Here is a 25,041-nt window from a genome sequence, read left to right as displayed (position 1 = left end):
CTGCCTATAAAGAGTCAAGTATTAAGCACACAAACTGTTTTAATCCTGTTAACTTCTATCATTGGTGCATTAAAGCCCAACTGTCAAAATGTGATGAATAAAAACACATTCTAAATTTCAATCCAATGATGACCATCTTGCGCCAGGTCAAATTGTATTTGTGGCTTTTTAATTTTAATGTTGCACATCGATTGCTGACTCTAGCTGGGAGAAGAAAACTGGAATCGAGTCTGACATCAGGTTCAAAGGTTAACGTCATACTTCTTGTTTCCAGTGGAGACATTCAAATTGAAATGCCATGTGCAAATAGATAGAAATGACAAACATAGCCTGACTGTGAAATATGTATGAGCACAACTTTCCCATACTGTATGTTGACCAATGAGCCAAACTAAACAAAACAGGTTTTACTTCCTTTAATGAAGATAAAAATAGAGTACAGATAAAAATATAAAAATCCCCCCCGTTAAAAAAAAGAAAAAGGAAAAAAAAGAAAATCCCGGTGTGCATGAACGTGCTGTTGTATTCCGACAAATATTTCATAAAATAATAGACAAGGGATAAATATTACAAAAATAACAAAGGTCCACGTCAAAGTATTATGTTAATTTCTTTCTGTAATGTAAAAAGACAAAAAAACATTTTGTGCTTTAAAAGGTAAAAAAAAAAACATCCCATTGCGACACAAGTTACCCGACTTACAAGATTTTTGAGATATGAGCCATCATTCAACCAATTTTTTGCTTTGACTTGTGAGCACGGACTGTCATTACTGTATGCTTCAATAAAGTACAATATTATGGAGTGCCATTTTTCGTCATGAACACACACAATATGTCAATGTTTGCTGTTTTTGGGGGAAAGGCTGGAACACAAAACAGCATTTCCATTCCTTTCAATTAGAAAAAATGACTGCAATTACAAGCACAGTCAGGGAATAAATTAACACTTGTATCTCAAGGCATGACTAAATACTTTTCATTGGACAATGATACATTGTGTCATGTAAAAAAACAAAAAACAAAAACAAGAATGCATGGCAGGATTCCCTTTAACAATTCTATTTGATTGCTTTCAGGAAGAATACAAAATGGATGATCTCACAACCTTTCTGGTCTAAAGTGCTGGTGGGGTTACTAAAGCTAATGTTTGCAGTTTCCAAAAACTATTGGCAACAAGATGCGTTTCATTTAGTGTGTTTAAAAAAATAAAAAATAAAAAAAAAAAAAAAAAAGAGGGAAAGAAAAAAAGTCCACGTGGGCCCATTTGATCATTATTGTTGCTTACAATTCTTCTTTTCTTTGGCTTTCGTGTGTCCAGCTTTGTCCTTTTGCCGCTTGGTGGGCGGGATGAAGGTGGGCTCCTCCAGTAGGTCGTGCGGGTCGGGAAGTGACTGACAGGCGGCGCCTGCCATGGAGGAAACGGATGTGAGTGTCTCGCAAATTGTTTATGATAACGCAAAGCCCGGTGTTACGCGGCCGAGTTACGCTACCGCTTTGCCCCATTTGGAGGATGTCTGCTCCTTGCCTCTTGGCCTGGAAGGTTGGATCCAGGTCCTCTGCAATGTTCCTGACCTGCTGAGATTGTCTGGAAACGTGACATTTGCGTGTCAGCGTAGGTTAAAAAAAAAAAAAAAAAAAAAAAAAAAAAGACAGGACGTGTTTGTGCTTAGGCAAGTACGTTAGTGTGGAGTCGGGGCTGGGTGGCCGGTTCTCTGGGAAGCAGTCGTCGGTGGGGGAGGGGAGCCCCTCCGAGTCCAGCCTCTCTCTCTGCGCCTGACAAAAGACCAAAAAAAAAAAAGAAAAAAAAAAAAAGAAAGAGAGGCAATAAGTGGGGTGGTCTAGTCTAATGGCGTACAATGCTGAAGTGTTCCATGGTGGCAAACTCCTTGGGTTTATGTCATTTTGCGTGAATGTGCTGTGATGCAAGTTTTTTGTTTTCCGAACCATTTTTGAAGCTAGATAACACTTTGTAACAGCACAGTGTGCAATCTACCTCAATATTTTATTTACAGACAAATTAAAAAGTGACGGAATTTCCAGCTTGAAAATGAAAATGTTTCTTCTTCCCGCATTATTTTACATGTGGTTGAATTTGAAATGTAATATAACGACGTTACTAGGAATGGGGTCTCGTTGTGCATTTTATTTGTTAATTATTCATTAAGAAAATATGTGATACCTATACAATTATTGTCTAGAGCTAATGGCACTACCACTTGGCAGCACATGGTTACGTGTCAGTGACATCTCTGTGATCTATTTGCCAACCGTGTATTTCTAAGTAATGCATGATAAGCATCACTGATGATGATGACCAAGGCTTAAGACACTTGATACTTTTTTTTGGAAAACATTAACTGTTGGCATTCGGGTTGAGCAACCTTTTACTCTTCACTAGTTAGTCATAATAAACACCACTTTACGCAATAGAGAAAAAAAAAGAATGAGCAAAAATAATCCGCAAAGTTGCATTGCAGCATTAAATACTGAGGTGACAAGTGGTAGGACGGGCCAAAGACATCAGATATCAATCAATATCCATGTCTATTAGATAAGAAGAACCAACAGCAGGCATATTACTACAAACCATCAAAATGTCTTCCACCTGTCTCTCTCTGGCCGTTCTCCGGTCGTGATGACTCATCATGGCTCGGTGCTCCCGCCACGACTCCGGCCCTTCCAAGTCGCGAGATAAGCCATTGGAGTTGATTTCTTGCTTTTGCATATAGCGAGCGATTTCCTGGCGTTAAACGATGACGTTATTGTCTCTCAATAACAGACAGACAGACAGACAGACAGACAGAGTGAGAGAGGCAATCATCGCATGTGATGTCGTACCTCATCTTGGGCCACCTGTGCTACCCGGAAGTCCCCCTCGGGGTGACGACTACGTGGCCGAGGTTGTGAGGTCTGACAAAAGAAAAAAAAAGATGATGATGATGATGATAATAATAATAAAAAAAAAAAAATCACTGTAAACTGAGCGTAAATGCCATGAGTGAAGTGTTGTTAAAGTGAAAATCAACTCAACAATTATTTTTACAATAAAAAGCTCTATGCGCACCCTGAATACTGTGTTTGTGGTGCAAAAAACTGCCTGTTTTTTCCCCTTCCCATCTCTGGGGGCGGCCATTTTGTCACTTGCTGTTGACCGAAAATGACATCACACTTGCTCAAGTAACGGCCAATCACAGAACACCTGTTTCCTGAGTTTAGTCACGCGATGCTCGCAAGCTGAGCCGTGATTGGTTGTTACCTAAGCCCTGACCAACTGTGATGTCTTTTTTTTTTATCAGTCGACTTGGCAAAATGGCCGCCTCCTGAGATGGATAATGTTTTAGGCTTGTGGGGCTACATAGAACATCATTGTAAAAAAATTAATAAAATGTTTGTGTTAACTTCTCTTCTCAGAAGAGTAGTATATTCAATGTGTGGTTCCTATACCCTCTCCAACAAGGTGTTCTCTTGCTCCTGTAGCTTGCGGGCCAGCTCCTCATCATGCAGAACCTGCTGCAGGTCCCCCAGGTCCAGGCTCGTCTGCCTCTTCTTATTGGGCAGTGATGCTCCTAAAAGATTTCACAGTGTCAGACATGAAGAATGCTGAAGCAACCCGAGATTAAAACCTAGCATGAAAATGATTGATGAATCACTAAAGTGCAAAAGCAGAGCACACGAGGATGTCAAGTTTCCATTTCCTCCAACTCATTCATCATTTTGAGGAAGCAGGAATTAGAAAGTGAAAGCTCAACTGAAGATGAAGTCAGGTTAATGGTAGTATTTTCAGAAATGAAAGCGGAAACTCGTCATGTTAATCTGGGAAACCCCAAAGCGCCACCAGAGCTAAAGTTTGTCCATGATTGACGAGGACTGGAGAGAAGATGAGTCAGAATGACACTCAAGACAGCATTGGAAGTGCTCCCCCTGCAGGTTGCAGTTAGCCGAGCGTCCCGCTTGTTTACGGTACCTGCAGCCAAGCGTCTCAACCTGAGCCATCCGCCGAGGCGTCTCTGAGGGCGCCGCTCGGCTCCCCTCTCCGCCTCCTCCTCTGAACTCAAGCGTTCCTCGATGGTCTCCTGCCGACGCCTGCCGGCAGCCATCTCGACCGCGTCCTCGCACGTGGCGCTCGCCCCGTCATTATCAGAATCAGGGCGCCTCCATCTCCTGCTGCTTCTCCTCTGTCCGTTTGACACATGCCAGTCTCCGCCACTGATCTGCGAAAACTCGCCATCGTGCACCAAGTTGTCTCTACAATCTGGCTCAAAATTCTCCCGGTGCGATAATCTCCTCCTTTCTCTGATGTCGCCGTGGAAACTGTGCCTGGCGGAGGCAGCTCGTTGGAAGGGTGTCTGACGCGCTTGGGAGTCACCCCTGCGACCTATTTTCAGCGGCGCCCCGCTACCTCCCAAGCTCACGGGAACGCCTCGTTCTCTGAGAACCTGGCCGAGCATCTCCCACACTTGCATGCTCGTGTCCGGGCGCCCGCTGGAGGTCCCGGCGTCCGCGGCGAAGCGGACGTGTTTGTCGGCGTTGTCTCTGTAGCTCCAAGTCCTGGACGAGTCCTTGCTGCCGTGTCTCGGGCGGTCGTGAATCCGGACAGACTCGCTGCGACTGCATCGCCGTTCTTGAGCCTCCGCTGGTCGACGGGCGCCATTCCGCGTTCCGTTCTCTATTTGCTGGTTGAGTTCCAGTTCCCAGTCCCGTGCCATCCTCTTCTCTTGATCGCCATTATCATAATACTGCTCCTCTGTGATTCTGATGGGAGTGTAAAGACTCCTGTAGTCTCTCTCTCGAGGCAATCGTAATGATGATCTGCGATGGAGAGGCGCCGTATCGCATCTTTTATTTCGTCCCCGATCAAAGAAATCAGAGTCTGCATGCAGCGACTCTTCTAATTCACTCCTGAGTTCCCTACGGGAATGTGTTTGCACTTCACTTGACCCTGAAGTTGCAGTTTTAGATCCTACCCCGTCAGGGTAGTATGGTGGAGGAAGCCCGCTGTAATCTGGAGGCTTTGAAGTGTTAGAATACTGCCACCTGGTGATAGTAGGCGAGTACTGCGCCTCGCCTGGATGGTGTCTGCCGAGTGTATGCTGGTTTGGTGATGGTGGCGTATAACCGCTGGAGCTGCCTTTATTTATGCCAAACATGCAAACACAAAAGCAGGGATGGTGCGGTAAGCTGTTAGCCAGTATGAGACAAGAGTAGTTAATGATGAGATTAAAAAAACCCAACAGATTTTCAGGTTTTACAATGCCGATGTACAGCCATGCTGGTTCAATATGAATGGCAACATGCTGTCAGTGTCAGCATGCAACTTATTAAAAAGACTTGGAGAAAAGCGTGACCGCTACCTAAGACTTGTTGGTGCTGCTTTAGTAGCAACTGTGTGAAATAATCTTATTTCTTTATTCAATCAAAAGTCTCTGCACTGTACAATCAAATGGAAAGCAACTAGGTACTGCAAGACCTTCTCTGCTGGCAAAACAAACAAACAAACAGAAACACTGTTCTACATTTACAACCTAGAGTGTAATATTTGCTTCATGTGGCTATATTAATTTATTCCCAACAGTCTATTGTCTTCATTTCATAAACCGGGTTATGTATTCACTAAACTGACCATCATTCACAAATTAAAAAAAAAATAAAAAATAAAAAATAAATAAATAAATAAAAAACTTCCCTTTTGAGTTTGGGGGAAAAACAAAAAACAACAACAACAAAAAAGCCATTATAACCACAATAATAAACACATTAAGGCAGATGGAAATCTGATACATTAAAGAAAATACATAAGTAAATGAAACAGCCCTACTTGGCTTGGCTTACTGTCATAAAAAAGGCAGTTATGCGATGACATACTGTAAAGTGTACCTTCACGTTGCTCCTCCTCCTCCCTGACTCTCCTCATTCTTCGCTCTTCTTCCTCCTGCATCTGTTTAGCCATTTCCTTTAGACAGACAGACAAATATTTATAAACCAGAATGATTAACTAAGAAGAATTTCAGCTGATTGTACTGCTAGAGATAGAAAAACTTCAATTGAATGTTAGGTTGCTAGAATGTACCGTTTACATCCAGCAGGTGGCAACATAACATACAATGTGAAAGGAATCTAAGACATGACTGACTTCCTGGGACTTTGTAACCAAGGTTTTAAGGTGCTCAATAAACTTTTGCTGTTATTGTTTTATGGGCGCCATATATGACTGCATATTTCTGGCGCTCTTGACTACAGCAACCCACAATAGGTCTTGCTTAGGCTGAATGTTTCATTATGGATTAAGTACATTATGTTCTGATGTGCTTACGGCTAAGGATTTGTTGGATTCAGTACCACTCTCAGATGTGACATCTAAACCAAGCAATTTCTTAGGCATGGTTGTATCTTACTCTGTATGAAACAGGGAAAAACTACGAGGTAAGCTTCATTGTCATCGGCTTCACTGGCCACTGTTCTCCGACACAAGCACGTCAACAGGCCGTTTCAGCAGAAGTAGCACCTTGTCACTGGGGAATGCCAGGCGGGCCTCCTTAGGAACGAGATAATGCTCTCTGGCCTTCGTTTAGAGAGTCTCAACAAATTCTCTGTGTGATTTGCTCAATATGAGCACAATTTCCCTGATACATCATACAAGCTAACATGACATGTTGCTACGCACTTAAAATGTGTCAGCAGCTTTGCCAATATCAGCAGACAATTGGTAGTTTGCTATGTCAGGTTAAGCGTGGAGTGCCCCAGGGATTTGGCATTTTACCCCACAAAGCCTGATGTCGTCTGTTCCTTAATTAAATGCACTACCTACAGGGAGGAATAGATTTAATAAACATCTCAGATAAGATGCCCATTAAACAAAGTAGGTACATTAATAGTTCATTATTTGATACAAGCATTCACTCAGGATTTGCCATTTATTTACATTTGTTCTCCACTGTTACCCATGAGCAGGCCCGGACTGGGCCATCTGGAGAGGCGGGACAATTCCCGGTGGGCCGTCCTACATTTCTGGCCGTGAATGAGTCGGCAGGCACCCATTGTGAGCCCAAACAGTTTCAAAAATCACGCAATCCCATAAATAAAGCATAGCCACATAATCTTATGTTGACAGTGTCATTGTCAATCTATAACTCTAATTACCCTTACAGGCCATTATATAGCAAGACTGCCTACCTTTGTTACTAAGGGTGTCACAGAACTACAATAATTTAATATCAAAAGTAGCAAAACTTTAATACACGAACAGAAACAACAATTAAAACACAACTATATTAAACCTTATTTGTACAAAAATAACTTAAAAGAGGCAAAACACAATCACAAGTGTCAGCTCAGTAGTGTGCACCAGAAGTGGTGAGAACACATTTCAAAATAAGAGTACAAACAGGAAGTATAGTATTAGCTGCCCTGCCTTAATCTTGCTGGTTTTACTTAGTGGTTTCTTTTTGCCCTTTAAAAAACAAAAACAAAAAACACAAAAAAACATTTTATGTTCACATACTTGTTCAAATAAATACTGTGCGCTTGTAAGAACATTCCATTGTAAATTACATTTTTGATCAAATGCAATATGAACATCATTGGAGGGAATGTTCATCTATTTTACATTCATACACAAACTGTAAAATTGCGTATGTTTATTCAAATGTGAACTAAAGTGGGCCAGTCTGAGCCCTGAAACTCCAGGGCTGAAAATGAGTCCCAGTTGGGCCCTGTCCATGAGTTACAATGTAGTGGGTCAGTTAGGAATTACAATTGCTTTTTAACCAGGCACAGATAACTAAACACACACTGCACCCTCTTCAAGACGATGAATGACCCCTCCCACCTACCAACACCTCTTTGACCTCACATACTGCAACAAGGAACGTTAATAAGCTTGTCCGAAGCAGCCTTCTCAAAAAGGAAACGGCGGGCTAAAGGAAAATATTATGCTGAAGTGAGCAACCATGTGACACAAAATGCTCCACTGGAGCAGTCAGAGAGCTTTTAACGAACATGCTCTTTTCCTTCAAACAATTCAATCATTCATTCATTTTCTTTCTATTTTAGTGGTTATCGATTTGGAATTGTTGAGATGTGCATTTGTGTCATGTGAAAAGACAAAAGCAAAAATTTTTAAGGGGTGGGGCTTGTATGTGTAAAGCGCAGCAAGGTGATTGATGGTTACCATCTGGTTGCCTCACTCCATGCATTTGTAATCCTTTTAATATGTGTTGAAGACAAGATTTTTTTTACTTGTTCATTTTGAGTTATTTTGTCAAAACAGAGCAGAACAGTAAAGTTTTGGTGCTTCTCTGTCTACTTCGATATGGAGGTGCCATTTTGTGAGCCCTAATCCAGCATTCCTCCCCCACCCCCCGGGTCCCGGAGTGACTAAATCTCCAAATGGCTTCAATCCAGAGAAGTGAATCAGTTCTTGTTTTTGGTCACTGTCCATGCATTGTCTTTGTCCGTTTGGATTTTGCATGCCCCATGTCTTCCGTGCTCTTATCAGGTTATTTATATGGCAGTATTACAACGCAGCATACATCATTTTGAGTTGTTTTAAGGTTCTGTATGGATAGACAAATTTTCTGATGCAAATCATCTTTATAAGTAGATGAAGCTGTCACACACTTTCAGTTTAGATTTTGTGACACTGTAGTTTAGGCATTTTGGCTGTAAAGGAGATTGCAGATGGTGTAGTGCTCTTATTTGGCAGCCGGTGGGACAAGTGGCCCTTAAACTGTAAAGGCCTTTTCATGCTGCACTTAGCACAACGCAGTGTGCTGTTGACCAACCCAAAAAGACATGCATGTATTTTGGTTGGGATTTGTCTGCTTACCAAAGATACAGACAGCATTTTTACTGGGTCACTCGAAGTTCACTGCTGCGACTGCAAGTTTTACTCTCACTTTCGCTTTTGGAGCGGTGCCTGGATAGTTGACATTTTGCCAGCTGTAGGGGCCTATATTTAACAAAAAGTGTGTGTTCCAAGTTCACTGCTAAAATAAAACGCGGCCTCTGAAAAGCCACAATTCAAAGACTGGACTGCAAATTTTGCATTCATTCTCCCTCCAACCAGCAAAACAGCCATGTGATCCACATACCAACAGATGATATTTGTAATGAAGATTTCAGAGGTTTGAACAACAAAAATAAATGTACTGAGATTATCATATTAACAAACAGGATTCTGGTTACACGTGTGATACAACAACAAAAGCAACAGAGTGCTTTAGAGTGGTGTGTATTTTGGGTAAATACAAGTGTCACCCGTGGTCATGTTTTCACAAGAGCTGTAAGTTTAAAGAAGCCAAATGTAAGACTTTTTTTTTTTTTTAAAGGCTGCTTTGATCCCGCAAGACTCCTGTCACTAGGGATGTAAGGATATCTAAATATCACAATACGATATCACGATATGAAGGTCACGATACGATAATTATCACAATATTGTGGGGAGGTTGGTAAGAAATAAAGGTCACAATATTATATACAAAAACAAAAGCAACAGAGTGTTTCAGAGTGGTGTGTATTTTGGGTAAACACAGGTAGCCATTCTCAGATGCAAAAATTCTAAAAGAATACATGACTGAAGTCTGAAGTGATGGACAATGTTTCTCAAAAAAGGGAAATGACTTCAGTTTTATTTAATTATTTAAGTCAAAATGGAAAGTATGTTTTATTTCAGTTCATATTTTTGTTGTTTTGAATGAAAAGCCATTTTGTAATGATAAACCGATACTTTTTTTCAGGGGTGATAGCGATTATTAGTAGTCAGGGAGGCTGATATTTCAAGCCCATATTCATTTGGAGTAAAAGAGAAAATATTTGTGTCAAAATTTAAAAAAAAAATAATATGTTGAATTGTCATTAAGCATGTTTGTTAAAAAAAAATACTTTTCATATTTTCAACACTTTGAAGGCTTTTCTTTTGATTTGAAACATGTAAGAAATAGTTTTGTTCAAACATTATAAGAAAAAATTGCGGGGAGCTTCCACGGTCAACAACATGTGTTAAGCTAAATTAAAAACGAAGCAAGTAAATAGCCCCCTAAAGTTTTCTACTGTAAATGAAGTTTTCCAAAATTTCAACATAATTTCTTAATTTTTCTTTTATTTTTTTTCTAAATATTTTTTAAAATAAAATAGTGTAGTGAGTTCCCAGGGTCAGCATCATCTTTTCTAAAGTAAAGTTTTCATTTAATTTTAATTTAATTGAATTCTAATTTGACTAAATACATAAATGCAAAGTTACCTGTATCTCACTGAATGACAAATGCATGCGAATTTGTGGTTTTCATCAAGGTTCGTAAAAATCTTCAAAGGATATTTGCAGGTGATGAAAAATTGTCTGAACATGTTCAAAATTTCTTTTGGACAAGTAAAAACTGTGAACATCTTACAAATCCTGATGAAAACCCAAAATTTGCTGTGTTCGCACATTTGTCAAAATGCCAAATATCGGCACTGATAATTGGCCCTCTATAATCTGTCTATTCCTACAATTTTGTTTTGATACAATACATCGATCATTGACTCATTGAAAAAATTCTCGATGGCCCTTCACCATTTTCATTTGAGTACCCTTTGTGTAATATTTCTCTCATCCGACTTCCGTGCAGTCAGCACAAACTCAGTTGTAATTCATGTATGAATGTGCCTGCACAGATGGACGGCGTTTCCAGTGTAACACTGCCGATAACAAAAGGATCCGTGTGACTCCCGCAATGTATTACTATAAATCATCAACAACATATGGGAGCTCTTAAAAAATGTACATCTTTTGCAGCAAACGTTCAAAATCTGCACTCGAGTCACTATTAAATAATTCCGCTCTTCAGCGCTCACCTCGTCGTCCTGTTCCCTCCTCCAGGCCTCCTCAGCCCGCCTCCGAATCTCCTCCTGGATGACACGAGCATACTCAAAGTCCCGTTCCTCTCTGCAGGACAGCGAGAAAAGAGTGAGGTCAATATTTTTTTTTTACCTGTCCAGACACTGTGTAACAAACAGCAACAAATATGTATCGTAGGCAAGAACTGAAAAAGTGACGCGCTTGATGTGAATACGGAAGTGGGTCACCTACAGTTGTCTGGACTCTTGTCTGAGCAGGGCTCTCTGCCGGGCCCGCTGCTCCTCCTCCTCATCCTGGAGCTGCTTGGCTACACGGATGTCATTCTGCACCAGCTGGTTCTTCTGAATGTTGGTGGTGTAGTACTGCTCGACTAGGTGGGAAGGAAACACATGGCAGGGTGAGATAGCATTCAGAAAATGAGGCTCGATTATGACGAAAATATTACAATTATTTTGGTCATCATTGAAATCACGATTAGGACGATCATTTATTTTTTTTGAGTACAGAACGTTTAAACGTAAAAAATATTAAGACAAATAAAATTCTTTGAAACACTAAATTATGCAAGTTCCTTTTGGATGAAACAACATTTTTTGAATTACCGTATTTTCTGCACTATAAGGCGCACCTTCAATGAATGACATATTTTAAAACTTTTTCCATATATAAGGCGTTATAGTAGAGGCTGGAGTTACGTTATGCATCCATTAGATGGTGCTGCACTAAAGGGAATGTCAACAAAACAGTCAGATAGGTCAGTCAAACTTTATTAATAGATTACAAACCAGCTTTCTGACAACGCCATTCACTCCCAAAATGAATAAACAGCTGTTTTATTATTTTCTCTGAGGTAAAGTATTAGTATTAGCTAGCGATCCAAGATGGCGCGATCTTCTGCGCATGCGCATCGCCGATCGTGCAGGGTCACCGATAGCGTCTTGACAGCGAGACCTGTTGCGGCTCAATATCGATCCATATATAAGGCGCACTGGATTATAAGGCGCAGGGTCAGCTTTTGAAAAAAATGAAGGCTTTTAGGTGCGCCTTATAGTGCGGAAAATACGGTAGTTATTTTAAAATTAAAAGAAAAAAAATGTGCTAATGTATCATTTTAAACTACAAGTACAGTATACGATAAACTCAACTTAAAATTAGTCTTTTTTTGGGGGGGGGACGATTGTTCATTTTGTAATTGTGGAGTGTAATAATTGAATTTCGATTAATTTCACAGCTCTTGGTGACAGCACTTATTTTGTGGTGTTCATGCCTCAAAAATATGGAACCTCCTTCCCCTTGAAATCTTGAAAACCCCCAAAATTGGACCACTGTATTCATAAAACGTGCATAATTGTAATTTGTATTTTTGTACATGACGTTAAGTTGGGAAGAAGGTTCCTAAAACACGTAGCGGCGGTTCAATGAAGCAGGCCACCACAAAATTGACACCACATGTCAGCAATATTCATCTGTCGAACAGTAGCATGACGTTCTACTTACTTTCCTGCTCCTGGAGATTGTGTGCCAACACGCCATCTTCTAAAACAGCAAAACTCTGGCACACTGAAACAGCGGGACAGCAGAATTAAAAACAAAAACAAAAACAGCACTTCCATGAAAAAAATGAAAACAAATGTGGTCATAATGTGAAGGATGTTTACACAAGAGAGCGACAGAGGAGCCCTCCTCACCACAAAAGAAAATAAAAGCAACCGTCCGCCCCTCTGGCATCAATTTACCCACACACTGCAATAATGGGATAATTATACATTCAAGAATAAAACGAGCACACAGTTGTCATGCATGGCCCTAGCAGCTAGCACAAGGCACTAACTTTAGTTTCTGCCAAGCAATGATACTAAACGTACTCTCAATAAAAAGAGAGGTGAAACTATTCCTCCAAAATTCACATAACAGCATATAATGTTTCCAACTGCATATACATTGAAATCTGTACAATGCTTGTGCTGCAATTACAAATGAGGGGAAAAACAAAACAAAACACTTCTTCCGACATGCATGTAGACTGAATGAAAACACCGGTCCTCATGTCTAATCTCTTCAACGTCTGGAGAGCCCACAGCTCCGCTTACATCCAAGCACTCAACAACTGGGCCGGGTTGACACACGCTGATGACGACATTTGTTGTGACTGACTTTTGACTTTGCTCAGATGTAAACAACACGGATATATTCTAGGAAGACACAAATTATGGCTGTGTGTATTAATAAGACCATTTTGGACAAGAGGAGATTTCTATCCAAATGTATGTATCCGAATGGCTTACGATGGTTAGACCACAGGTAGATTGCATAAAGACTGACTTTTTTAAAAGGCTACTTTATTTAAGTAAGACCTAACTGTGACCATTTGAAGCAAGTGTTGATGTTCTGTCAATCTTATGTAATGACAATGTTTTAGGGCATTTTGTCATATTTTGATGTACTGTATAAAATAATCATGAAATACATTTATAGTGAGAACAGATGCAATACAAAGACAACAATCCCCCTCCCTTTTTTTTTTTTTTTTTTTTAAAATTAGTACACGAATAGGAAGTGCGAAATAAACACCAATCACTGGTTGATAAACAGTAATCGGGGAAAAAAATGCTTTTGCAATACGCTTTAAAGTAAACCTAATTGAATCAGATTAGTCAATTAATCAAGTGAATAATCAATAGATTAATCGATTGTAAAAATATTCGAAAGTGACAGCACTAAATACAAATGTATCTTTTTTTTCTGCTCATTGAATCCATGCCATTTTTTGTAAACATCTTTGGAGGGCAGATTTAATGAAGTTTTATTTTTAAAGATATTTTGGGCCTACATTATAGAAGATCAATTTATGTTAAGGATCCACGGACACCCTGTTCGATTTTGTCTATTTTGTAATTCTGTGACTGATCCTTGGCAGTTAGGCTTTACTGTCAATGCCGTGATTTGTGTTCAGTCACATTCAGTAGCCATTAGTGTCTTTGGATCGACGATAAAAAGACACATTTCAGATCAACTAAAATCCGAAAGATTCAGAAAGCAACCCAAACAGACCAACCCAGCTTTATTTTAAAATAATGTACCAAGTGATCTATAAGCTTCACAACAACCTGCTCACGCAATAAACTTTTAAGATTTCAATGTTTACAGAGCTGCTTCTGCGTTGATAACATCAGTGAACAGGGAAGAGCCTCTGCGGCTGTTCTCAGTTCAAATTAAGGAAATCAATGCGCTAATTCCCCAAAACGGAAAACGCCGTCTGGGGAGATCAGCAGTCAGACGTGGACAAAAGTCTGTTGACACTACAAATGACCTCTAGATGTCTACTCCGAGAGTTAAACCCATTCCAAAACAGACATGCATTATTACTTACACCTGTTGTAGGCCATAAGAGACTGTCCCACTAAATGGATTTCCAAGCGGCCTTATGCTTTCAGTCTGCCAGCAAGGAGGGATTAGGTCTTGGATTCGGTCCAGAGAGACAAAGTGACAGTTTAAATCACAAGTTAACTGCAAATCCACAAATGAGACGACAGAATGGAGGGAAGTTAGCAGGATGGAAGGAAATGGAAGTAATCCTCTCCATGAGGGCGTGTCAGAATTGCTGGTTAACTTGTTTTTCCAAACTCTTCGCTCACTATCGCTAAATTAGCCAGCCAGGGGAGTGACAAGCAGACCGGGTGCTAAACAGGTTTGGACGGACACGGTATGAGGCATTCAGGTCCAATCGTAAAAACCATCCACTTGAGTGTGTTTTCTTTATTAAGTTTTTGTCTTTGTCATGTTTCTGTGAGTCCGATAGTGCCAGAAAGAAGAAAGACAAAGGGACGGAATATGGAAAATGGGTAGATTGTATTCTTGGCTCACTAGTTTGGAAGGGAAATTAGGAATGGAGGGATAGTAGGGGAATTCCAGAGGGAGCTGTGTTGCCTCTTGCACATGGAGCTATATCAGGAGCAGCTAGACAAGACCCAAAACAGGAACTGATAAGGGGGCATGAAAACAAAGACAACACTGCTCTCTTGGATGGAAAGTGGGACACAAGGCACCGGCATCTCTTGAGGAAACACCCCCAAACAAAACAGTGGATAAATTCATCATGTTAAAGCATTTGATTTGCAGACCGCCGGAGTGCCAATGAGTTTTATAGCCGCTGTGTTGGGGTACAGGCTCTGCCTGATAAAGCGTGAACGCTGCACAGTGTGCCCTTTGTCTGAACAATGATGGGACTCGATACGAAAGACGTGCAGACCTATTTCCATCCCAGTTATTAGTGTGGACATGCCAAAAACTGAGTCAGCGAGAGGCACCCTGGAAATTTTGTCACACACACAAGAAGAAATTGCATGTGTATTTAGGTTGCCATGGTTTTACTTTGTTTTGAGCTACAAGTTGGAGTTTAGGGAAGGCCACTTTAAATTAAACTACAAACCTGTGAGAGTTAATCTTGTTAAAGTATGATGAAAAAAAAACAGACAAAATATCCTCGTTATATATCTTTTCCCCAAACCACGTCATAAAATTTGTGGAGATTCTGAACAATGGCGAATGGACTCTTGTTTGTTGAAAACCTTTCACCTTTATCCAAAAGGCTCCTTCAGTTCTAAATTTTAGATGCGGCCTCTTCCTATTTATGTCTCTGGTTAATGTGTCCCCTGAGGGTGGTCACAATAGGGTCATTGTTGCCAGGCGTGGCTCGTGTATAACCAATGGTTCCTTAGTGACCACCACCCAAGTCCAGTTGCTTCAGTTCAACTTTAGCAGTGCAGACAAATTAACATTTGGATTAAAACTGACTGAGAAAATGGGCAAAAGGTTCAGGACAGTGAGCCATTCAAAGTGACAACGATCTGGAGTTGAAGCTTCAACTTGTTCCACAAAGAATTAATGCAACACAAACTTCAAATTAAACACTAAACTCACAAATGTTTCATTTTGTACACAAGGCAATAAGAAGTGGATCTGTGTGTGTTTGTGTGCGTTTTCTCACCTTCTTGCACACGGGGGAGGTTGGACTGGTCAATCTGGAGCTCTGCCATCATTGGGCCATCCCTGCATCAATGTTATACAAAACACAACATCGGAGATTGACAATAACACTACGTTGATGGGCGTCAGCAATGAGCTGAATGACACACAAGCTACATGACGGGTTTTCATTTAAAGGGCTGTGTGTGTGTGACTCATGCAAAAGTAGCTTATGGTTAAGTGCCAAATTTCCAACATCTTAAAAAGAAGCAGGACATTTTAGTCAGTCGAACATGTACGATAGAGTTTGAAACCGACCTTTTTTTCCCGACCGGCTGCCCTCGCGGTGTTTTCAACAAGTAGCAAACATGACAGCCAGCAGCCACGCGACAACTTCCTTCTTCTTTTGGTGCCTTTCAACTAAACCGTAAACAAACAAACAAACAAACAAACACAAAAGAACGAACCGAACGCTTAAACTCGACGTCAGACTTTAACAGATACGCAGTATTGTTATTGGTCGATACAAAAGCCCAATCGACAATTGAAACTTGAAGCCACAGTGGACCCAATGCGGTCAGCGGTGTGACTGCGTTGTGTGTATGTGGGTGGATATTGGCTGCTGCGTTCGCGTGTATCCAGGAACTCCAAAGGTAGCCCTGACTACCGAAATGTTTTCGCAACGTTCACGAATAATATACATTTAGCCTTTATTCAATAACTAATAAAAGTCGACTGTTTCCAAAAACAACTAATTCGAGGCTTTCGGTTTTCCGGTAGAAATAAGTGTAGATGGACTTTCCAGACCGTCCTTGAATGCAGCCGACCGCTTCATGTCTGAAATAAATAACCTGTCTTTTGTGTTTTGGAGAGAAAAGAACGTGAAAGTTGGGCACTTTAGTACTTGTGCCCACCAGACATTTACAAAATATGCCCCTGGCTACAATACATTGCAAAAACAGTCTGTTTGCCAGTTCAGTTGCATACAGTTGAAAGCACAGTCAATGATAAATACAGCTGTTCTATGCGTAATGTCGCCCCCAACTGGTCACGCAATTTATGCAGTACACTATTCCTTACCAGTTACAGTACCACATTATATTGTCATCATGTCACAAACAAGACAAGTCACATAGCTGAATAGCGTAAGCAAGCTAGAAAATTATGACAGTGTGTGCCATCCAGGCAAGTTACAGCTTGCTTGGCTGACAGCAGAGGCCCTCAAAAATAACATTTTCAATTTGCAGTACTGAAGTATAGTGAAGCCCAGAGTGATATTCATTTCAAATCCTTGTATATCTGATAAGCTCTGGTATGGGCGCTCGACAAATCAGCAAAATCCATGATGAGTAATCAGACCTCACCATGAACACTTTTGCGTGGTGTCTTCGCCAAAAGTATCCAACAGTGGTTGAGCTCGAGCTCTACAACACGATAGACTGTCAGTTCATCAGCTGTTAAAGAACACAGATGAGTCCTTCTGCCAACCACCTACATTTACGAATGACTGGATATACGATGTATTAAATTAATGTGGTATTGACATTTGAGTACTGTATCCAATGTTCTTTGGAATCAATTATTTGTTTAACATCATAAACTTATTTAAAAAAAAATCTGTGTGATAGTCACTAGAACAAAACGTATGTGCCTTGAAAGACCAGACCATAAAGAGCAGTATTGATGTCAAGTGCAGGCAGACAACATTTATTTTAAAAGTGGGATAAGGCTTTGAGCCGGGCCCCGACAAATACAGAATATAAATCTTAATAGCTTTTCATGATACACCGCGGCTCTTAATAGCCCGTCTGGCCTTTCAACCATAAAATGAAATGTCCCTGTTGCTCCAAACTTCTCATTATGATACAAGAGCCTGAACACTGACATCAGCGTTCTGATGAATATACAAGTTACATACATGAGGCTTTTTAAATTGCTGCCTGCAGCATTCAACCTACTCGGAAAGCTTTTGTGACGCTTTGCATTTACTGGTGCAGCTAATAAAGCAGAATTTATTGACTAAAGCTTAAATAGAGCCTCTAACCAGAGCAAGGCCACTAAGTAATATGTTGGCCTTTGGAATACTGTGTACAGTATATTGTTTTCAATTGACTGCAAATGTCAGATGGCTTACAGGCAGCAAGGTCTCGTACATTTTTGCATTTTCATCGAGCAGCTTTGGAAATAATGTTGAGGTTTAAGAGGACTCGTCTCTAATTTGCATGAATAATTGCGCATGCAAGGGTTCCTCAACCCGCTTCCTTAATGGAGTGACATCACAAACACCTGTGTTGGCGCCATTTACACAACAGTAACTGCTAACATGACTTTTATGAAGCCGATCATTCCAAGATGAACAGCAGTATATTGCTGATGGAACTTGCAGCCCAAATTGGCTGAGTTGATCCAAGGTTCAGGCTTGGATTGTTCTACTGCTGAATGAATTTGTCATGACTTGTGACTCGAGTCATGAAGGAGTGATGTCTGACTGAGTGATATTTTTGTCTCATGTAACAATCATCAGGTTTTCTACTAGTTTTGTGTTATATGATGTAAGAACTATACAATGCCTAGATGGATGTGTGTGGTGACAGGAATCTTTGGTACTGTGTGACATATGGGTCAACAGCCAATCGGATATTTCCATGTCATACGACGTCTTGCCACGATCTATGATGAGATTGATTGATTCTCTCTATAAGATGTCTGAAAGATGTTAGTGTTGCTGGATTATTGCTCACTGTTCCTGTGTACAGCTCTCTTAGTTTCTGCCTCTCAATGTGAATAAATATTTAAAATCTTATTTGTGTCTGCGCTTTGGGATCCAAACCTCTCAGCACATAACAGAATATAACTCATCTGGCATCAACAGCGCCAGTCTTGACAAGTAAGGAGCAGCTAAAGAACGTCCACAGCGATATATTCGGGCCTTTTCTTCTTGTAGCCTCAGGGTCACTGGTGCTGGCCCAGCCCATTACACAATGTGAAGAGATGACCTACCGAGTGCGTGGCCAGTAGAACGCATTCCCAGAAAATATTCCCATGTGTCCACGACATTGTTATTTTGATCATTCTACTTTTGATTGAGCCCATATTGGTCCCGCACAACATTGTAAAGATAATTTTTGGGTTTATTTCCCCGTTAAGGGACAAAATGAAGCTATTTTCCTCATTACATAATTAGCTAATTAATTGATTTTCAACGTTTTACCCTGTAAAATATAAGAATCAGCATTGTGCAAAAAAAATTATGCAAAAGTATCACTCATACAATTTTTGTTTAGACTTTTTTACTTCTATGCCATTGAATTATCCTAAATAAATATATTATGATTTTCTTTGCTTGAAATCATTTGACAATGTGAAAAAAACAAAAACAAGCAGAAATAAAATCAAATCATTTTGTGTCACCTCACATTTTGTACGCATTGTCGATGTAAACCACTTTATGTTGTATAAAAACTTTGTTGTTGTCTAATGCAAGACTAAATGTAATCAACATGCATAAGTCAGTTTGTTTTATACAGGCAGAAAGATGAGCAACGTTTTAACACAGTGTTCCAACATTTTTTTTCTCAATTTTTTATTATTTTACAGCAGAAAGAATATAAAGCATTCAGAAAACATCTTCCATATTTAAGGGCATTTCAAAAATGTTTTGCATGGCTTCAGCGCTGAAATCATTTTTTTCTTTGTGTGTGTTTTTTTTAATTCTTTTGAACATAACCATCGAGTCAGTGACGCGTGTACATGCACAGTTACAAAATAAAAGCTACAAACAAGATAGGGGAAAGAGGGGGGACAAAAGCAAGAAGAAAACAAAAACACATTAGGAGAACCGAGGGGAGCTGGAACATTTGAGGGCAGGAGAAAAGTCACATAACAGGGAAAGACAGAGAAAGAGTGCTATAGAGGAGAGGAAAGTAGATCTAACACTAGTTCATCACATGCAGTGTCGAGGACCCATAGCTTTCTATCAAAGTTGGGCCTTTTTTTTTTCTTCTCGTTTGGAAATTGATGAAAACGTGCAGTTGGGTATAGGGTGCCATATCATAATAATTTCTCTCCATAATCTACTGTCTTGCATAAGAGTCTGTCGACTACGTGTGCCCGCCCGGTGGTTTTAAACGTAGGTCTCTTTATTGCTCTGTGTTGACGAGTGGAAGATGTAGTGAGACTACTTTGTTGTCCTGATGTGTGTTTACCGAACCTCTCTCTGTCAGGGGGCGGTGGGAAAAAGAAGAGGAGGAAAGGCCGATTCTCAAGTGTCATTTAGTCCGAACAGATTTACTCCACAGAGCTTGTCTGTTGGATTTTATGTTGCACCACGATTTGACAAGCATCTCTACAACAACAAAAAATACTAATAATTAACGTAGGTGTTAATTCCAATTCATCGTCCACTGCTTAGCTCTGTTTCCTCCTCCCCATTTTGGCACCCTGAGTAAAACACAGAAGGGGGACGAAAGAGCAGAGCAACGCTGATCTTTGACATGTGACGACTGTTATCATTTCACAATGAGCTCATCCACAGACTCCATTGAAATGAATGAAAAAATATCAAGTAAGAGAGAGAGAAAAAAAAGGCTAATTTCAAGCTGGCTGAAAAAAAAAATAGTCCTCGTGCTTTGCCATGAAAACATTAGTAGCTACCGTTTATTATTGAGCACGCGCCCTCTCGCTTTTCTATGGCACGTCAAACCTGAACCTGTTGGTCAGTAAGTTCATCCGACTACCGAGTCTAGGAAAGAAAGCATGCGTCAGGTGCACTTCTATCACCCAGTTAACTATTATACCCATGCAAGCATAATAAATCCCCCCTCCATCGGCTATGCATTCCACCGGCAGATTTGAGGGTGAATATGCATTGCAACAAACACCAGTAGTGGCATTTCTAAATGTGATTTGAGGAAGCCGTGCCAGGCAAAGAAAGAAAGAGAGAAGGAAAGAAAGAAGGAAAGAAAGAAGGAAAGAAAGAAAGAGAGAAGGAAAGAAAGAAAGAAAGCAAGCAAGCAAGCAAGCTGCATGTTGACAAGCTGGAGGTCTGCATGGACGTTGATGTGACGAGAGAATGGACAATTCCGAGCGTACGTCACAAATCAAAATGGAGGTCTTTCTCGGGAAAACAAGCTCTCCACTCGCTCGACTTCGGGTCATTATAATTTGATCTGTGAGGATTATTTTGATTTCAAAATGCGATGAAATGTCGTTTGACTACTATAACAATATGATATCAACAGAAATTGTGTGTAATTGGTTTAACGTTAACCCTATAAAGCCAAACTTATATTAAATACAAGACTTTTGATCCCTCTATTTCATGAGTATAATATTTTTCCCCCCATTACAACCCTGACGTATATGATCTGATACATGCATTGCACGGATAATCCATTAGAGTGCAGTATCACCCAGTTGATGGCTTTTGCAGCGACCTTGCAACATGGCCCCTATTGAGAAAGGAGAGACACCTATACTTATTAATAGTGGGACATGGTCTTTCTGATTTTTGGAAATACTAATCTGTTTGATATGTCTATTATAACATATTTGACAGTTACTATGACACAAATCGAAAGTCATATGTGGAAGTTGATTTTCCACTTTTTACTTTGTTTTTTCAAAAGGACCAATAAATAGTCTACTTACAAAGAATGAGAATTGTCTCTCACGTATTTCATAGTTCAGGTGTTATAGGGTCAAGATGAATGAATGTCCTAACAAACAGCCAAGAGGCACTTGTAAATTCTTACATTAAAAAAACAAAAAATAATGAAAATGTATACAGTTTGGTTCTTAGGTCATCTGAATATTGTTTATTATGCCAACAATGTAAAAACTGTTCCATAGAAAATTAAAATGTGTGACGTAAGAGTAGGACATTTGTTTAAATAATTTGAGTGATTGGGACAATTAGTGTATTTTTATTTAATTTACCTTAATGTTTGCGCTCCTGATGCTCAGAAAAACGCATAAATGTCTCTCCGAGGAGTGGGCATGCCGCTTTACTTCATTTATGTAGATAATGATGCAAGCTGGTTAACGTCTAAAATATGTAAAAAAAATAAATACAAAAACAAACAAAGAAAAATAATTTTGTCACACTCAAAAATGATTCTTTCCACTTAGTAAGTGCTCTCTACAAAGCACAATGGTCTTGGTTTAGCCTCCATTTTAAAACGTCCGGTTCCACTCTTTCACTTTTACACGTTTTCGCCCACGTTCAGGCTCCATAGGGAAAACATGGAATGATAATTTAGTTTCCATTATTGTATGGTTGGAACATCCAATCGCACAACAACTTTTAGGCCTGATTTTCTGAGAGCTTTGTACGCGAGTCACAGCAGGCACACCGAGTAAAAGGGGCGTTGCAATGCCCGGCTGTTCGGAATTGTCCATATCATATTATAGCTTTTGGAAGGTCATAATACTCAAACAAGCATTTTTCGATTTGCGTGACCTTGGGGTGAATAGGCACTTTCAACATAAACATGAACTAAACCATAATTAGAGGGGAAGTTAAACACAGAAACATCTATTTTGCCAAATATTTTGTTGAACATTCAAACAAACAAATACTAAAACGCAAAATATACCTATTGACTATCGTTGTGTGCACAAATTGAGTGTGTATTTTTAATATTCAATTCTGGATCAAATAAAAGTAGCACCTTGGGCTGATTTACAAAGAAACAGCCGTGCACTGTATGCTACATGAGTTTCAGCTTGAATTATCGGCCTTTGTACACAAAATACAGCATTAAGTTCACTTTGGACTTGGCAGCCTTGATCAAGAAGGAAATACTGAATGAGGATGATTTCCCCCCCCCCCCCCCCCCCCCCTTTATTAATTAATACTGAGGAACACTGCACGCCACATTTCAACATATTTTGGATGGAGAAAGAAAGAAATCACTTGGTCAAGGCTGCCATTTACAATCTTTAAAAACGCCACATAACTCATCACATTCCTTTTGTAAAGACAAACCAAAATAAAACTCTGATATTGAGTGATAGTGGTTATATAATGCTTTCTTCTTAAATATGATTCCCTGTTAAAAGTGTGCACTATTATTATTATTGTGGTAATCTTGTGAGAGTATACATATTTCCCTGTGAGTTTGCCTGTCTTGCAAAATGATGTTTTCTAAGCTATGTAGCATTCACATTCCTTGGCACCATTGGCAAAGGATTCTGGGTAGCCTGACATGAATACAAGGAAAAAACAGGAAGGTAAACATACTACGGTGATTTTTTACAGACTTTCCTAACTCTACAGACAGTAGTTTTGTTTGAGTTTTCATATGGCATTAATCACATGCTTTAGCAAAATGTTCATATTTTTTTTTTCAAACAATCAAAATAAAATACTCCAATAGTGAAATTGTTTTCATTTTACAGAGCATAGCCACTACTGCTTTGTTGTGTCCCCATCTCCCACCCTTGACTCTTCTTACTTTACATGCACATAACTCATTTTTATCCCACTTATGTACACTATTTACAAACAATACATCTGTACTTCTTAGGCATTCAAAGAAAACTATACAAATAGTAGTTTTTGTCTCATACTTCTTTTTGGCCCATTTTTTTTAAATGGATAAAATAATATATTTCTAAAATACAATCCCCTTTGGGTAAATGTTTTTTTTTTTTTTTTTTTTTTAATTCCTACATACTTCCAGCCTTCTTTATATACAGAAATGTTCACTCAATTCTCAAAAATATGGATTTGTCAAACCCCTATTTTGGGACAATCTTAGCGACCCCTCATAGAATCTCTAAGATGTCAAGGCAATGTATGTGATCTTCCCCTCAAAAGCCTTGGCAGGCTCTGAAGTTCATTGAAAAACAAATGCAACCTGAACATGACCTCGACTGTTACAACAACAGAAAAAAAAAAAGTGAGTAACAAAGACAATGAAGGCTCAGCCTGCTGCGAAAGACCATAAAACACACGAGCAAAGACTTTACTTAGCCATAAGTCATGCATTATTATTTTTTTTCTTCTTCTTCTGGGATTGGATTCTACAACACAGAACCTGCAGATACAGGTCACTGATACATTAGACATGAAGGGACAAACAGCATGGAACAAATTCAAGTCATCAAGTAACAACAGGCAACTATTTGACCCCCGTTTGCTCCTGCACCGTTAACCCCCCCTCGAGTCGACTACATTCAGCTGTGTGGGCCGAGACACGGGGCGGAACACTCCGGGATGCGATGAGCTGTTGAGATGGCTTGATTATGCGTGTGCTTGATGGTTTTGTTGAAGCTGGTTGCAAATAAAAAAAACAAAACAATTAAGAGTCTTCCAGCATAGTCTCCTTATATGGTGTGAGACCTCGACAGGCTCGTCCGTTGTTTTCTTTTATCATGTCCAGGGAAAAGTGCAAAAATAAAAATAATAATGCCATGAAGCAGCTGACTCCAGCACCCGACCCACACAAGTTTATAATCCCTCAGTAGAAGGTGAAACTCTCCAAGTGAAAATGTGTGTGGGGAAAAAAAATTGTTTTACAATAGTGACACTTTGCACTGATGCTATTTTTCATCCACTTCTCCTGTTAAATGTCTTGGGTCCAAAAACAAAGCAAAAATAAACAAATTTAAAAAAAGGAGGTGTTCGAGGAGTGACGTCACATTGCGAGGGGGGGCTTCCGAGCGGGCTCATGTTCCCTGGCCCTTTTCAATTCTTTCACCCTGCAACACACACACAGAGAATCAACATGAGTGAAACCTCCCTCACTCGAGTTTTACGTCACGATGTTGACGCCGACGGCACCTGGAAGACGGACGGTAGCTCTGTGAAAAAAAAAAAAGTGCTGGTCATTACAACACACGATCACCCTCAACGCATGGAATGCAAAAAAGATTTGCATTTACATTCATTCTTATTAGTATCCAATCACTTATATTGGGCACAGTGAGTATACTGCACAGCAACATTTTTATGTTAATATTACAATATCATCATCGTATATTGGTTTTCAGTTGATATTAATTTAGTATTGCAGTGGCACCTTGAGAAATGAGTTGAATTCATTTTGTGATCACACTTGTTAACAAAACACTTATCTCAAAACTGCTATCCTCCTGACTACCAGGAAAAAATATTGTCCAATCATGTTTAATATGATATTTCCCAGTCTGTGAAGTAACTGGAATACTGCAAAAGAAATGTTTGAAAAAAAAGTTGATATTTTTTAAGCTATGATGTGTCCACTACAGAGGACA

General features: G+C 39.8%; 2 protein-coding genes across 10 annotated transcripts in view; both read right to left on the bottom strand.

Annotated features, from left to right (window-relative positions):
* Positions 1 to 400: 400 nt before the first annotated feature.
* Positions 401 to 16,774, bottom strand: ccdc187 (coiled-coil domain containing 187). 4 transcript variants are annotated; one of them, XM_077512909.1, is made up of 13 exons: positions 16,120 to 16,774; positions 15,824 to 15,885; positions 12,334 to 12,396; positions 11,068 to 11,206; positions 10,833 to 10,923; positions 5,865 to 5,952; positions 3,967 to 5,130; positions 3,447 to 3,568; positions 2,841 to 2,912; positions 2,590 to 2,742; positions 1,681 to 1,775; positions 1,493 to 1,587; positions 401 to 1,407 (listed from the first exon to the last, which is right to left on the bottom strand). In XM_077512909.1, exons 2-13 carry the CDS (start codon positions 15,873 to 15,875, stop codon positions 1,274 to 1,276), a joined length of 2,268 nt encoding a protein of 755 aa, XP_077369035.1. In that variant the 5' UTR covers positions 15,876 to 15,885; positions 16,120 to 16,774; the 3' UTR covers positions 401 to 1,273. The 4 variants fall into 4 exon arrangements, with proteins under 4 accessions (XP_077369035.1, XP_077369036.1, XP_077369037.1 ...); XM_077512910.1 differs by having other exon boundaries at positions 5,877 to 5,952; positions 16,120 to 16,773; XM_077512911.1 differs by having other exon boundaries at positions 2,608 to 2,742; positions 16,120 to 16,772.
* A 5,860-nt stretch (positions 16,775 to 22,634) lies between these two features.
* camta1a (calmodulin binding transcription activator 1a) overlaps positions 22,635 to 25,041 on the bottom strand; it is a 374,375-nt gene continuing 371,968 nt past the window's right edge. For all 6 annotated transcript variants that reach the window (XM_077512905.1, XM_077512906.1, XM_077512903.1 and 3 more), the window contains one exon: positions 22,635 to 24,507. In XM_077512905.1, the coding sequence (XP_077369031.1) occupies positions 24,475 to 24,507 (33 nt within the window). In that variant the 3' untranslated portion in view covers positions 22,635 to 24,474. The remainder of the gene's footprint in view (positions 24,508 to 25,041) is intronic.

Source organism: Festucalex cinctus, chromosome 2 (assembly GCF_051991245.1).
Source record: "Festucalex cinctus isolate MCC-2025b chromosome 2, RoL_Fcin_1.0, whole genome shotgun sequence".
Taxonomy (NCBI): Eukaryota; Metazoa; Chordata; class Actinopteri; order Syngnathiformes; family Syngnathidae; genus Festucalex; species Festucalex cinctus.
The sequence above is the reverse complement of the archived record's forward strand: the minus strand, read 5'-3'. Positions and strand labels throughout refer to the sequence as shown.